The following is a 16923-nucleotide window of genomic DNA, read 5'->3' on the forward strand; positions in this document are numbered from 1 at the left end:
GGAACTCACTTTGTAGACCAGGCTGGACTCGAACTCAGAAATCCGCCTGCCTCTGCCTCTGCTGGGATTAAAGGCGTGCGCCACCACGCCGGGCACAAGTGCACTTCTTGTAATGTCGCGGCTGGGTCTTCACTTGAACTTGGCTCGGGATCAGGAGTGCCTACCGGAGCCCACATCGTTACTGGGAAACTTTTCCTGGGTCCTGAGGACCGGCCCTCGTGAAAACCCTGAAGCGCATCACCTTAGCGCAAATGGACTTTCTGGTCCTCCTGGTTCCCGAAGATTGTCCTCCTAGTCCCTGGGTCACAGACGTCGGATGCTCCCCAAGCGTAGCAGGTTCACCCTCGCGGTCCGCTAGGGCGGGGCCCTCATCAAACCACGCCCGCCGCACTCGGGAAGACTCCACAGGCCGCGGTCGCCCGCAGCGTTTAGGGAATGCCCACGAGTAGCCACGTCACTCTCCAGGGTGCCCGCCCCCTAACCTGCCTCGCCCTCTACCCGCCCCGCCCCGCCCCTCACCCTGACTGGCCCTCGCCCTGGTCCTTGGGCACCTGGCCTACTGAACGCTGATTCTCTTGGCCGTCTTGCCCTTATCACGCCCCGCCCACTGGCCCGCCTTTCCCCTTGCGCGCCCCGCCTCTTGGACGCCTCCACCTCGGCACGCCCAGCCCATCGGCCCGCCTCAGCCTATAAACGCCCCGCCTATCTGGCCACCCCGCCCATTGGCCCTCCTCGCCCTCTGTACGCCCCGCCCAGTAGCCTTCCTCGCCCTCTGCACGCCCCGCCCCCGGCTGCCTCGCCCTCTGCATGCCCCGCCCTCAGGGACAGTTACCGGCTCAGGCCGCGCGCGCCTCCGCAGCTCGCCAGAGATCCCTCAGACTGGCTGGAGCGCCGCGTTGTCGCCCGCGCCCGCCGAGGGCTCGCGGCTCGGGCGCGCCCGGCGCGAGTGGCGAGCTCCGGCCGAGCGCTGCGACGAGGCCGGGCGGCGGGCGGTTAGCGCTCCGCTCGGCGGGCGGGGAGGACGGGCACGCCGGGCGCTGCACGCCTCGGCGGGCGGGTTCCGCGTCCCAGGACCGAAGCGGGTCGGTGCCCCCGTGTGGAGAGAGGGGCGGCCGGGCTCCCTGGACCCGGACGGCCCCCGGCTGGGCAGGAGGCTGGGGCCAGGGGCCGGCCATGTCCGCTCGCGCCCCGGTGCCCGCCGCTGCCACCCGGGAGGACCCGCCCGCCGTGGCCGGAGACCGGGACGCGCTGTTGGCAGCGGCGAGCCGGCGGGCGGAGCAGCCGGCGCCGGGCGAGCGGGAGGGCAAGGAGGCAAGGGAGGAGCGGGCCGCGGCCGCCACCAGCGCGGGTGCGCGGGGAGAGCCGTCGCCGGCGCTCGTGCTGGGACACAGCGTGCCGCAAGCGGCCGTGCCCGTGAGGCCGCTGGCGCTGCACCTGGCGCACAAGGCGCGTGCGCCCGGGGGTCCCTTCGGCGGGGAGGCTCCGCCGCTGCCGCCTCCGCCGCCGCCGCCACCACCACCACCGCCGCTGCCGCCGCCAGCACCGCGGGACCCACCGGAGGACGCCCGCGAGGACCCAGCGGCAGCCGGCCCCGAGGACAAGCCGCCGCCGCCGCCGCCGCCGCCAAAGGGGAACCCGTGGACCAAGAAGCTGCCGCAGCACCTGTCCCCCGTGGGCACCGGCGTGCCGCCGCCCGCTCAGGACTCCCCGGAGGCCGGTGAGTGCGGTCCGCGGGAGGTGTTTGGTTCCTAGGTGTCATTCACCGTGCCGATTTACATAAATGGACATCTAGGAGAGGGAGCGACAGGAAGAGGTGGGACCTCAGGTTCTCCTTGACGGGTAGGGGCACGACGTGGGTGACTGGGCAGCGGGGCTGTGCTGGGCTCGTGCCTTCACGTGTCGGCGTCCTAGACGCGGTGAAAACCGTGGAAAAGTTTCCGAGAACTTGACACAGAGTGGAGGCGAGTCGGGACGAGCGGATTTGTGAGTAAGTGGAAGCGCGATTGGGCTGGCTCCTGAAGTGAAGTGGTGAAACGAAAGTCTCGAAAAGCTGCTAGGTAGATGTGGCTGTGAAGGCAGCTGGTATTAGGTGTTTTTGCGGTTGTGTGGTTGGGTTTCAGAATGCCTGACATAGGACAGTTGATTCAGAGTCCGGATCGCACAGCTGGTCCCACGGTAGCCTGCGCGTTAGCAATTGGGTTGTGCCTTTGCGTTCAAATGCTGACCCATGCAATATGGCCCTTGGGGCTTTATTTGGGTTGCAGCAACTGCAGTTTAGAAAATAAAATGAAGACTGGCTTGTATTTGGTGGCGCATGCCCATTGATGTAGAGGATTAGGCGTTCGAAGCCAGAGAGAGCTATTTATTTAGTAAAGTCTTTCAAAAAGAAAAAAAAAAGTTAGAATGGAAATGCTGAGTAAAACTCTCCATTTGTTTTTTAAAATTAAATTGCACTAAAATAGCTGGGCTTTTTCTGTGGGAATTGAGGCTGTTTTGTTGGCAAGTCTTCGCTGGTCTGGGGAGAGACGGTGGAACAGCCGAAGTTTGAGCACGTTTATGGGGTTGTGAGGGTCAAATGCGGTGAAGGGATCGTGTACAATTGTGATTGTTGTATCTCTCCTGTAGGGGGAGATAAATGTTGAACTAATTTAGTTTCTTAGGTTTTGCACGGAGAAATGCTCACTAACTTATTTGTTTTTGTTATTTTGTTTGCTTTTTGAGACACTATCTACTTGTGTAGCCCAGGAGGGTTTGGAATTCTTGATCCTCCTGTCACTGCCTTTTTCAAGTTACTGGATTATAGGCATTCTGCTCTCCTTATTAATTCTTACTAAATTTTGACACTTTAAGGAAAAACAAAACAAAAGCACTGAATTTTGCTCTCCGTCTTGTATTAGCATAATTCTGGTCTGCTGAAAAGAGCTGTTTACTACCATTGCTAAATAAGTGAAGAGAACATGGTATACCAAGTCTTCTTAAAATTTAGTAGAAAAACCTGGTGATCACTTTATTAACTGTTACCCCTCCATATCTAGATTTACACATAGTATTAGGCATTATAATATTTATTGAACTATGAAATATTAACCCAGTTTTTATAAACCCAGTTTTCTAGACTTTAAAACTTTTCAAAGTGAAACTGGAGATTCTTTTTCCCCCTCATGGGAATGAGCCTAGGGCTTTGTGCTTGCTGGGCAAGTGCTTTATCATCAAGCTGTATGTGCAGATTTTCTACCCCCCCCCCCAAGAATTTTATTGCAGATTACTTAGGAAAATATTTGACAGTTTAACCTACTTGTGCCTTGGGTCTCCAGTCCTCCTTAGATTAAGGATACAGTGACTTACTGGGAATGTAGCCCATTCCAACAGGAGGATTATGAGCTTGAGGCCAGCCTGGATTATACTCAAGACCAAGGTCTCAGAAAATCAGAAGCCAGGCCTTTAATTCCAGTACTTTTGAGAGAGTAGCAGTGAATTCAAGGTCAGCCTGATCTACTTAGTTTTAGGACAGCCAGGGCTGTGTAGACAGATCTTTCTCAAAATCAAAAGGAGCTCCAGTTGCCCCATTATTTCTGTGTTAACAACTCCTACATCCTGGGGTCACTGCAGAATTAGGAATGCTTTTCTTCAGATCTGTGGCAGGGTGGCAGTGCTGACTCTTCAGCTGTTCTTCTACAGTGTCTAATGGGTAACTTAGAGTAGTGGTGTAAGGAATGTACTGCTGAAAGAAATGGGTGATGGTGTAGTTACTACTAACTAGGTAGTTGACTTTTGGCCTTATTGGTCTTGTAAATTAATGACATGGATAGGTTCATGTCTTCTATTTGTTGTTTGTTTTGATAAACATTTTTCTGAATTATAGAGGCTAGCAACAAACCCAGGCCTCCATCTAGGCTGAGGTAATGGTCATGAAGGAGCCACTTTTCCCAAATCTTACAGTACTTAAAACAAGAGTGCTTTCTACATGCAAGCCAGATGTCATGCCCTCCTTCTTGCTTTCCTAAGAAAACTGAATAGGGTAAGCTGGAGCTTGGGCAGATAGCTCAGTAGTTAAAAGTGCTTATTGCTTTTGACAGAGCGCCTATATCTGGCTCACCCAGTTCTAGAGGATCTATATTGCCCTTTGGCCCCTGAGGGTGTCCTCACATGGGTGGTGCACATACATAAAAATAAAAATAAGGAATCTTCTAGAAGATGACATTTTAAAAGGGGGGAGGGGGATAATAAGCTCTGCAGTGGCACATGCCTATAGTCCAAGCTACTTGAAAGTTGAGACTGGAGGGTCAACTACACCTCGTAGTTTGAAATCAGCCAAAGCAATATAGTGAAGTAGGGCTGCTGAGGTGGCTCGGAGCTTAAGAATGCATAGTGCTTTTTTAGAGGATATGTGTAATTGCAGCTCCAAAGAAACTCAACACTGTCTTCTTACCTCCTTGGGCACTTGCACTTACATGCACATACACAGAGATAAACACATAATTAAAGTGAAATAAATATTTGAAAAATATGAGTCTCTGTATCAAAAAGAGAATAACAGTAATGAAAATCAAATACGTCCAGAGATCATTTAGGATTCAAAGAATACAGATTGAGCAATATTAAATTATCAGTCAATTGATAGAATGATTCTAGAATTCATTCTACAAAATAGGAAGTCTTGAGAGAAAGTGAATTTTTGTTTGTTTGCTTGTTTGTTTTTGTTTTTTTTTTAAGACAGGGTTTCTCTGTGTAGCCCTGGCTGTCCTGGAACTCTGTAGACCAGGCTGGCCTCTAACTCAGAAATCTGCCTGCCTCTGCCTCCTGAGTGCTGGGATTAAAGGTGTGTAACACCACTGTCTGGCGAGAAAGAGGCTTTTAATTCCAGCCAAACTATAACTCTTATTAATGAAGTGAAGGAATTACAGCCACAACTTTGTGCCATAAACATTGTTAGAGGTAGATGCATTATAGGAAGCATGGGGAGTCTTTTTTTAGGATATGATCATGGGCTTTCTTCATTACACTTATTTGTTTAGTGTGTGCGCATGCATCATTGTGGTTTATGTGAAGATCAGAGAACAGCTTTGGGGGAGTCGTTCCTTAAATTATCTGTGTTCTGGGGATCAAACTCAGGTCAGACTTGGTAGTAAAGTCCTTTACCTTCTTAGCCATTTCAGCAGCCTAGCTTTCTCCAGACAAAAAAGTGAGACAGGTTTTTGGTGGCTCCCTGTTTTCAGACACTCTCCTCCACTTTTAGGATGACTCTGGTATATTGCTGTTTTGGGGAAACCAGATAAAACACTTCAGTTAAAGTCAGGCCTACCTAGGGATATCTTGATCAGTATTAAGACCTCTGACCTAGTTGGGCATGGTGGCGCACGCCTTTAATTCTAGCACTTGGGAGGCAGAGACAGGCGGATTTCTGAGGCCAGCCTGGTCTACAGGGTGAGTTCCAGGACATCCAGAGCTACACAGAGAAGCCCTGTCTCAAGAAACCAAAAAAAAAAAAAAAAAAAAAAAAACAGGACTTCTGACCTGAGGCCTTTCCCAAACCATGTTAAACTTGTGTTAAGTAGTTGTAATTATTTAATAAGCCCTTCATTAAATAACAGCCTAAGACTTGTTAATCACTTGCTTGTAGCTGTGATTGTACAGTAAAAAAATCAGTTTGTAGTATAATTCTTCAGAAACAGAGTATGAAAATATTTTGTCCATTTTTTTTCATTCTTACTCTTTGAACCCTATGCTGTTTTGAGAAAGGATCTCACTATATTATATAGCCCTGGCTGGCCTGGAATTCACTATGTAGACTAGACTGGCCTCAAAAGCCTTCCTAGTACCAGGATTAAAGGCGAGTGCTACCATGCCTGGCTATGTTGCTTTTTATCAAACCACTTCCTCCCATCTTTTTTTTTCAGGAACTGTAAGTTTGCTGTTAGTGGCCTCATGAAATACATCTTAAGCAAATTCTATTTTATTATAAAATATATAAGTATATAATATAAAGATGTAAAATAGTACATATTATATATATCCTTATAACTTATAAAAATAAAACTCTTGGGGCTTGTGAACACATACCACACAAATGACCTTTTGATCTTGTGATATTCCCTTCAAAAAGAGTCATGTTATTGACTAATCTGTTTACTAATTTTTAAAGACCTTTTTAACAATGACTTTCCAGCAAGTGAGTTCTATAGAACATATGAAACAAAGTTTCATTCGCAGTACTGGATGATTGCTGGGTAGTGGTACATGCCTTTAATCCTAGTACTCAGGAGGCAGAGGCAGACTGATCTTTGAGTTTGAGGCCAGCCTGGTTAACAGAGTGAGTTCAGGACAGCTAGAGCCACACAGAGAAACCTTGCCTTGAAAAACAGAAAACAGAACAAAACCAAAACCAAAAAAGGTACTGGGTGATTTTTAAATTAAATTTAATTTTTTGAGAAAGGGTTTTGTGTAGCTTAGGCTAGCCTGAAATTAAGTAGCTGAGGCAGACCTTGAATTTCTGGCCCTCCTGCTTCCCCTTCCTAAGTACGTGACTATAGGCTTTGCCCACTCGTCTGTCCTTTACATTCTAGACTCACTTTAAAATTGTATAGGAATCCATGAATATAGCTCACGGAGCTAATTTAGCATTGACCTATTGAGTCTTGATTGTTCCCTTCCCTTATCTTGACAAAATAATGTTCTACATGTATCTTGTCATTGTCTGTGTCTTTCCATAGGGTAAATGTAGAAATCAACTGTTATACCACAGACTATTACTGTTTGACTATAAATTGATATTTTCTTTGTTAGCATAGGAAAAATTAATCCTTTCCTTGTTTTTTGAGTTTGGGGAGTTTTCTTTTTTTTAGATGAGAGTCTTGCTGTATAGCTCAGATTGTTTTGAGTTTCTTTCAGCCTTTTCAGTGCTAGGATTATATGCTTGTACCACCAACCTGGATTTTTAGGTATATTTTTATTTTATGTGTTTGAGTGTTTTGCCTACATGTATGTCTGTACCACCTGTGTATATCATGCCTTCAGAGGTCAGAAGATGGGATTGGATCCCCTGGAACTGGAGTTACAGTTGGTGAGCCACCATGTGTGTGCTGGGAATTGAACCTGGGTCTTGTGCAAAACTAATTAGTGCTTTTAATTTAATCACTGAGTCATCTCTCCAGCCCCCAAATAATATTTTTATTGAAGAGTTTGGTTTCTTTTGCCATGGTTGCCCCTCACTCTTATTTATTTCATGGAATGTTTTATTATTATTTCCTCTATTTTTTGAAACTATACTCTAATTACTTCATTTCCTCCTTTTCTTCTTTCCAAACCCTCCTATATACCTCTCAATCTTCTTTCGACTTTAGGACCTCTATTTTCATTGTTATTCTTTTATATGTATTCATATTCCTATACACAGTACAACCTGCTCTGTATATAATGTTACTTGTATGTATGTTTGCAGGGTTGACCATTTGTTATTGCATAACCAGTTGTTGTGTTCTTCCCTGGGAAAGACTATTTCTTCCTCTTTCAGCTTGCCTTGGAAGTTTGTAACTGTGTAGTGGGGCTTAGTGGTCATTCCTCTGTACACTTTGGCAAATCTGTTACAGGAATTGTCCTTGCTTTGGTCATATTTAGGTAGTCATATTGGTGAGACTTTATGGCTGTAGTTTCTGACATTCCTATGAGACCTGATCTCACAGCAAACTCTGTGATTCTCTGGCTCTTACTGTCTCCCGGCCCCTCGTTGCAATGTTCTCTGAACTATAGGTGGGTGAGTTGTATTATAGTTGTATCCAATAGGACTGGGCTCCCTAACTCTGCATTTTGGTTGATTGTGGTTTTCTTAAAGAGAAATTTCAAGTTTTTTAGAAGAGAAGGGAACAACTACACTTGGGTATAAGGACAAATATTTAGAATGTAGTTAGGGATTATGCTGGCTTAGTAAAATGCTGGTTGTGGGTACTCCTGAGATCTGTAATTTCACAAACCCAGGACATCATCAAATGTTGATTACTGCCAACGTATATGTTTTATGACATGATATGTTTTATACATATGTACATGTATGTTTACACACACACATGCTATCCCATGTATTTGTAGATTATTACAGGCACATACCAGTATGCCATGTTACCATCTTTCTTTGATAAATCTTTTTAAATTATAGGTAGCTGGGCAGTGGTGCTGCCTGCCTTTAACCCTTAGCACTCAGGAGGCTGAGACAGGCAGACAGATTTGAGAGAGAGAGAGAGAGAGAGAGAGAGAGAGAGAGAGAGAGAGAGAGAGAGAGAGAGAGAGAGAGAGAGAGAGAGAGAGAGGAGAGAGGAAGACTCTCCCAGTCCCAGGCTGGTATGGGTAGTTGAGATGGTTTAGACTAGGTAGGAAAGAAACTGAAAGTTTTGAGACTAGCTGGACTGTATACCCAGTTCACGTCAGCTGGGGATCTACACCCAGGCCCTGCCTCAAAATATGAGTGAATGAGGGAGGGAGGGAGTGGATAAATAGGAAAAATACAACTGTATTTTTTGAAAGCCTTTCTTAAAGACAGTTTTCTTTTTCTTTTTTCTTTTTTTTTTTTATATTTTTAAATCAATTCTTTGTGAACTTTGTGCACCATAGTCCCACTCATTCCCCATCCCTCATCCACCCTTGCATACCCACAAAAGAATTTTTTAAAAAAGGCCCTTTCCAAAAAAACAACAAAAAACAAGTCTCTTTGTGGAAGCTATAGTATGCCACCTTGTGTCACACAGCATAACCCTTTGTCTACACATTTTTACTTGCAGATGTTCATGGAGACCCTGCAGCTTTGGTTCTGCAGACTGGTCCCTTCATGTGCTCCAGCTGTTCATAGATGGGGTTGATGTTGGGGTGGGCCAGTTCAAAGCCCTGGGTTGGGGCCTGGGTGGGTAGCTGGGTTGGTCAGCTCACCAGCTCTCCCACGCCCACACCACCATGGCCAGCTCTCAAGCATTGCCTTGCTTAGCTCACTCAAGGTCATATCAGGTAAGGGGGCAGGACCAGCTATCCCTACCCACCCCACCCCTGCTTTCACACCCGCAGGGCTAGCTTATCCTCTTCCTCCAACACCAGGATCAACTTTATTTACTGTGTTGCCCATGTGAGGTAGTAGGGCCTGCTCTCCCACTCTCATGACCTGGGGGGCAGGGGGAAGAGAGGGCAGCTCTCTCTGTCTCATCCATGCTCCCACCAACAGGGCCGGCTCTATTGTAGCACCCAGATGAGGTGCAGGGCCCTCTTCCAAGTGCTACAGCCAGTATGGCATGGGCCAGCTCTGCACAGCTTTTAGACATCAGTATGGTCCGAGCCGGCAGCCTAGACTAGGGAATTCACGTGGACTTTGGTGTTAATATGACCCATGTACATTGACACAGACCCCTGCCGCTGCATGGCCATGGACTCAGACATGGCCCTAGCACAGACCTGGATTTCACTATGGCCTCAGGTGGCAGGGCCAGCTACTCATATCAGACTCTGCCTCTCTACCCTGAGTCTCCACTTCTACCTCTCTTCATAGTGCTCAAACCATTTGACTTTCTTTCCTGTTCCTCCACCACATACATTGTAGTAGCTCCCATTGTAGGTTGGCCCCATGGCTGGGTTATCTTCTACTGTTTTTTCCTTTTGTTGTAAATTTATTTTTATTTTTGTTTTGTTTTGTTTTCAAGACAGGGTTTCTTTATGTAGCCTTGGCTGTTCTACAACTAGCTCTGTAGGCTAGGTTGGCCTTAAAGTCACAGAGATCTCTCTGCCTCTGAGCTATCACCTGGTTTAAGGACAGTTGGAGTTTTGTTTGTTGTTTTGTTTTGATTTTGGTTTTGTTCATTTGTTTTTTGAGACAGGGTCTTTCTGTAAATCCCTGGCTGTCCTGGAATTTGCTCTCTAGATCAGGCTGGCCTCCAACTCAGATAATCTGCTTGTCTCTGCCTCTCACTGCTGGAGTTAAAGGCATTATGACCTGCCTTGTACTTTCTGTAAAGAGATTGACAGGTGAATCAATGGTTGTCTGTGTTTCTTGTTTGGGGCACTGACTTTGTGCATGTTGGATAAGCTCTCTACCTTCCGTTGAACTACAGTCCCAGTCCACAAATTTCTACAGAGATCAAATTACTTTTTTTGTGTGTGTGGCTGGGTTCTGGGTATCCTGGTTAGTTTGTTGTTGTTTTATTTTTTATTATTTCAGTGTATTTGCTTGTTTAGTCAACTTGACGCGAACTAACATCATCTGAGAAGATAACTTTCTAATTATCTTAGAAACAACCCAGTTAGCAGCAGCCCTCCATTGGCTCTGAAGCAGCTCTTGTCTCCAGGTTTCTGCCCTGGCTTCCCTCTTTGATGGTCTTATAACCTGGAGGTATAAGATTACACAAGTGCTTTCCTCTCCAACTTTCTTTTGATGGTAATTTTTCGTTGTTTGTTTTTTTTTTTTAAAGATTTATTTAGTTTATGTGTATGAGTGTTTTGCTTACATTTATGTATGTGTATCATATGTGTGCCCAGTGTCCACAGAGGTCAGAGGTGATGGATTTCTTATTTATGAATGATTGTAGGCCATAGGAACTGAACCTGGGTCCTCTGCAAGAGCAAAACTGCTCTTAACCCCCAGAGCTACCTTCCTAGGCCCTGGTAATGGTGTTTTACAGCAACAGAATCCCTAACAGAGACGCTGGGTATAATCTATTAAGGTCTCCAAACCTGTTTGTTTCCTAGATGTAGTTTGAAGTCTTATAACACTTTTTCTAAATGTTCCTTGGTGAATGTATTATGCAGAATAATTTATCCTGGGGCTGGTGAGATGGCTCAGCAGGTAAGAGCACTGACTGCTCTTCTGAAGGTCCTGAGTTCAAATCCCACCACCATATGGTGGCTCACAACCACCTGTAATGAGATCTGACGCCCTCTTCTGGTGTGTCTAAAGACAGCTAGAGTGTACTTATGTAAAATAATAAATAAATCTTTGGAACTGAGTGAGTGGGGCTGACCGGAGCGAGCGGGATTGGCAGGAGCGAGCAGAGGTCCTAAAAGTTCAATTCCCAACAACCACATGAAGGCTCACAACCATCTCTACAGCTACAGTGTACTCATATACATAAAATAAATAAATAGATCTTTAAAAAGAGAATAATTTATCCTATCCTATTACAAGGTGAGTTGAGGGCTGGGAAGTAGAACATGACATGCCAAAATAAAAATAAGAGAAAGAGAGAACAAGAAAATGGGTAGAGCCAGGCATGGTGGCGCACGCCTTTAATCCCAGCACTTGGGAGGCAGAGGCAGGCGGATTTCTGAGTTGGAGGCCAGCCTGGTCTACAGGATAGCCAGGGCTATACAGAGAAACCCTGTCTCGAAAAAAAAAATGGGTAGAGTAGAATTTTTATTTAAAGAAGTTATAATTTTAGTTTTATTTGGTTGTATTTATTAATAAAAGGAATGGTTTGTCAGTTTAGTGTAAATTAGTATTTTCCAACTTTTTTTTTTTTTTTTTTGAGACAAAGTTTCTCTGTGTAGCCTGGCTGTCCTGGAACTTGTTCTGTATAGTTCAAGATGGCCTTGCCTCAACTTCCCAAGTGCTGGGAGTAAAGGTGTGTGCCACCACTGGCCAGCTAGTATTTTCCACTTTTAAAATGTGGGTAACAGTTAAAGTTTGCATATTACAGTCGATGCCTTTCTAGGAATCTTAAAAAAGAGAATAATTTATCCTATCCTATTACAAAGTGAGTTGAGGGCTTGAAAACCAGAAACTTGGATTTTGTTGGGAATGGTAACTATACTAACTTGCTAAAATTGAAATAATATTCATTTACTAAGTTTATTAAATGAAATGGTTGTAAAAAACAATTTTGTATATTTTCTTTAGAGCTCAGTTCCCCAAAAATTATAAAAGCGGGAAAACTCAAGACAAAGAAATCCAACAAGGTATGCTTTTACAGGAAGTACTTTTAAAATGATTTTGAAACAATTCTGCTTGAAGTCTGGTCCTAAGACCACTGAATTTTTACTTCAAAGTGGTTGAAAGTCTACATATAAATAAATATAGGTAATTTTAAAAATTACTATTGCTTTATTTGATTTTGTTTTTCCCCCCTGTGGTTGAGAAAGGGTCTCACTACATAGCCTTGGCTGGACTGGAACTCAAGGAAATCACCTGCCTCTGCCTCCTTGCTGGGATCAAAGTCGTGTGCCACTATATCTAGCTTACTGCTTTTGCTGAGACAGGGTCTCCTTGTAGCCCCGGTTAGCTTTTTTCACCCATGGTTGAATTCCCGTTCCTCCTATTTCTAAATGCTAAGATTGCTGGCATGTACCAACATGCTTGGCCACAAAAAATACTTTTAGCAATTCTTTTTTATGTTTCAAAGTTCTTAAAAAAATCATTTTCAGTTGTAACACTTATTACTTTTTAGGCTAGTGACTTCAGTGATATGGCAAACTGGCCAACACCAGGTGAATTGGTTAACACGGGGGTAAGTGTTTTTTTTTTTTTTTTTTAATTCTGTTCTAAAAAGAAAATTCTTATTTCAGCATTATTGTGATGTGGCTCATCAGTAGGATTATTTGACTTACAGTATCCTTTACTACAAAGTAATATTAATAATGAATTTGGCAGCTTAACATTTATCCTAGAGTGCATTTTTGTAATAACAATCACATGTAAGTTATAATAAATCAATTTTACATTTTATATAACTATATCTCTTGATAAGAAGATGGTACAAACTTGACAGCTATCCTTTTTATAGTTTTACCCAGTTATAAGATAATAATTTCATTTACATTTCCCTATCTGACTGTATCCTTTGGAGTTGGGGTAAGGTATTTACATCTTGTTCTATGATTTTTTTTCAAAAAGGATTAAATTTTCTTTTTTTTTTTTTAACTAAAGAAACTAGATTTACTTAATGTGTTTAAGTATTTTGCCTGTACAAGCACCATATGTATAATTGGTGCCTGTGAAGGTCAGAAGAACTACCTGGAACTGTAATTAAAGGTGGTTGTGAGAAAATGAGTGCTGGGAACTGAACTCAGGTCCTTTGTAAGAGCAACACATGCTCTTAACCTACTGAGCCATCTCTTCAGCTCCTAATCATTTTTTTTTTTTGCAGGGGAGTTTGTTTTTATTTTTAAGACAGGGTCCCTCTATATAGCTCTGGCTATCCTGGAACTCACTCTGTAGACTAGGCTGCCTTCTTACCTCTGCCAATAAAATGCTGGGATTAAAGGAGTATATCACCACACCCAGCCTTAATGTGATAGATTATTATCAGACTGTGCATGTAAACCTATTAACACAACCAGAACAGCTCCTGCTTGTAAGTGTTGCAGCCATCAGTCCTGATAAGCCTTCTGTATTTTCTGTGGATATGGAATAGTGTAGGAAGCACTGTTGTTTCTGGCTTACTCAAGTACTATTGTCTTAAGATTATGCTTTGTGTATCAGTAATACATTTTAATTCACAGTTGTAACACTACCCATTCACTTATTTTGGTGGACATTTGAGTTATTGTAAATGAAACTCTATAAAAATTTGCACAGAAATTTCCTTTTTTCCCCATAGTCGATAACTAGAAAAAAGAGTGGCGAGATCATATACTAGCTTTAGTTTTTAAAGAAACTGCCAAACTTGCTTCCACTGGCAGTGTCTTAGAATTTCAGTTAATTCATAGTCTCAGTACTCTTAATTTGGTCAGTTTATTTATTTATTTAAAGAAATGATTTATGTTTATGTACATCGTGTTCTTCCTGCTTGGATATGTGTGAGAGGGTTTCAGATCCCCTGGAACTAGAGTTAGACAGTTAAACAGTTGTGAGCTGCCATGTGGGTTTTGGGAATCAAACCCCTTACTTTGGAAGAACATACCATTGATCCCGAGTTAGTCAAAATTAAAACTATATCCATTGTGGTAAATATGTGATTAATTTAATTTGCACTTCTTTGACGAATGATGACAGCCTATTCATGTGTTGGTGAATGGGCTCTAACCCCTTCCTTACCTTATGCATACTACTTGACAAGTGCCTCACTCCCCGGGATTTTTACTTTTGGCAATTTTCTTGCTTTTGTATTTTAAAGCAAATATTTAGAATAGGTATATTGACTTTTTTAGTGAAATGCTAGTAGAAATGATTCTATTCAGAACACATTTTTTTTTTTTTTTCATTTTCGGGCAGTCTCAAAGTGTTATCAACCAAGGAAATAAAAAGCCACAAATTAGAAAAGAAAAAGAAGAGAAGATTGAAAAAAGAAGCAACAGTGAGGGCAAAGAGAACCGGGAAGCAAAACTAGACGGTCCTACTGAGAACGTCAGCGAGGATGAGGCTCAGCCAAGCAGCCAGCGGAAGAGAGGTGAGCTGGCCTGTCTTCCTTCTAACTTGAAGGCTTTGAAGGCTGCATGGTGATAGATTGTATTAGTCATCTGTCTTTCTGTCATCACATGTTCAACCTCCTGCTCTGATTTGATTTGGCCTGTTTGGTCGTCTGGCTGACCCTGCCCCTGATTTATTTATTTTTACATTTAAATTCTATTCTGTACCAAAACAAACAAACAAAAAAAGGAGTGAAGTTCTTTATTCTTTATAGATTTTCTTGCAGATATATTCTTGGATTAGTCTTCTTTTAAATTTACATTGAAATTACTTCCTACATTTCTGAGAAAATGAAAATATATTTAAGAGAAAAAGTGAAAGCAGTTTTAGTCAGTGTATTGAGAATTTTTTGGTTTTATTTTTGTTGTTGTAGTAGAGTGGTCTGGAACTTACCTTTCTTTTGTCTCCTTAGTGCACATCTGACAGTTTTTTTTTCAAGATTTTATTTTTAATTATGTGTGTGCATGTGTATCAGTATATGGATATATTCATGTGGGCACAAATACCCATGGAATGTAGAAGAGGGCGTTTGATCCCTGGAGTTGTAGGCAGTTCTGAGTTGCCCAACATGAGCTCTAGGAGTTGAACTAGGTCTTCTAAAATAGCACTTCATGTTCTTTAACCACTGCGCCATCATTTCTCCAGAAAGATTAAGTTATGAAATTTACTGCCCTAAAATCTCTTCCATTTTTTTTCTGGACTCTTCATATCTTCATATGTTTAGGGGCAAGCTTGGTGAAAGCCTGTACTCATTCAGGGCTCTGAGGCTAGGATGAGCAGCAAGAGATACAGGCAATGCTCAGGTAACTTAAAATGAAGAGTTTGATTGAGGTAGGAAGGCATTTACTCAGCAGAGGTAAACTGACACACCAAGGTACTTTGGCACTTGACTTCATGGCTGTCTGGACCAATTTATCATATTCTAAGCACATACAGAACCTACTTGAATTGAATCATTGTCTTTTAAAACATGTTTCTTTCTGCAGTCCTGGCTGTCCTGGAGCTCACTATGTAGACCAGGCTGTCCTCTCACAAAGATTGTCCTGCCTCTGCCTCCTGGATGCTGGGACTAAAGGGATAAAGGTATGTGACTAGCCAAGTCTTTGTCTTTAATTAAATAATTGTAACTACAGAGTTAGAGACTAGGTTCCTTTATCTACTAAACAAAGCTTGATTTTAGAACAGAATAAACAACTGTTAGAAATTTCTCCCTGTTCATTAACTGCTTAGTCACTTAACATTTTTCTTGCTTGTTCTATAATAGTGTTCATGGTTGTCTAGAATTCATACATATAAAAGACTTGTCATTTTACTTTAAAATTTGTCTTTTTGTTGCTTTAGTTGAAATTGATTGGTCAATACTAAGCTAGGTGTTTTATATATAGCCAGATAAATTTAAGTCATATTTAAGCCATGAATTGTACACCTACTGTTTTTTTCCACTTAGTTTTGCCTCCTTAGTGCCCAGATAGATTAAAAGCATGTGTCACCACCGCATATATGTGAGTGTGTGTATCCACAGCATGTATGTGGAGGAGGAAGGCGATGTGCATGAGTCAGTTCTTTCTCACTATATGGGTTTTAAGGATCGAATCCAATCTGTTAGGTTTTTGGAAGGTGCCTTTATCTGCTGAGCCATCTTGCTACCATAATACTCTTTTTTTCTTTAAGTACTTTGGTCATCTTTCCATTGTCCTAAATATTTTTTTTTCATTTTTTATTAGATATTTTCTTCATTTACATTTCAAATATTATCCCGAAAGTCCCCTATACCCTCCCTGCCCCTGCTCCCCAACCAACCCACTCCCGCTTCCTGGCCCTGGCATTCCCCTGTACTTCGGCATATAATCTTCACAAGACCAAGGGTTTCTCCTCCCAATGATGGCTGACTAGACCATCCTCTGCTACATATGCAGCTAGAGACACTAGCTCTGGGGGTACTGGTTAGTTCATATTGTTGATCCTCCTATAGGGTTCCAACCCCTTTGGCTCCTTGGTTACTTTCTCTAGCTCCTTCTTTAGGGGCCCTGTGTTCCATTCAATAGATGACTGTGAGCATCCACTTCTGTATTTGCCAGGCACTGACATAGCCTCACAAGAGATAGCTATATTCTAAATATTTTTAACTTGTTAAAAAAGTACACATTGGGTATAATCATAACATTTTTCATTTGCCCTTGCCATTTGTCCTTTTATTAAGAGAGGGTCTTTCTTGGATCCAGTCTGGCTTTGAACTATTAATCCTCTTGCCTCAACATCCAAGATCTGGCGCCCTTTTCTGGAGTGTCTGAAGACAGCTACAGTGTACTTACCTATAATAAATAAATAAATAAATAAATAAATAAATAAATAAATAAAATAAATTAAACGTCATCAAGTGGACACCTTTAATCCCAGTAGATGTAAGGCAGAGACAGATGGATCTTTCTGAGTTTGAGGATAGCCTGGTCTACAGATTACGTTCTAGGACAACCAGAGCTAGAGTAAGACCCAGTTGTGGAAAAAAAGAGGAGGAGGAGGAAGAGGAGGAGGAGGAGGAGGAGGAGGAGGAGGAG

The 16923-nt window shown here is 43.0% G+C and overlaps 1 protein-coding gene across 1 annotated transcript in view; it reads left to right on the forward strand.

Annotated features, from left to right (window-relative positions):
- The first annotated feature begins 1074 nt into the window (after window positions 1–1074).
- The window catches only part of Larp1b (La ribonucleoprotein domain family member 1B), a 92523-nt gene continuing 76674 nt past the window's right edge, over window positions 1075–16923 (forward strand). Inside the window, 4 exon segments of the mRNA XM_021196315.2 lie at window positions 1075–1717; window positions 11861–11919; window positions 12408–12467; window positions 14174–14348. Of these exon segments, the coding sequence (XP_021051974.2) occupies window positions 1174–1717; window positions 11861–11919; window positions 12408–12467; window positions 14174–14348 (838 nt within the window). The 5' untranslated portion in view covers window positions 1075–1173.

This window comes from Mus pahari, chromosome 4 (genome assembly GCF_900095145.1).
Source record: "Mus pahari chromosome 4, PAHARI_EIJ_v1.1, whole genome shotgun sequence".
Lineage (NCBI taxonomy): Eukaryota > Metazoa > Chordata > Mammalia > Rodentia > Muridae > Mus > Mus pahari.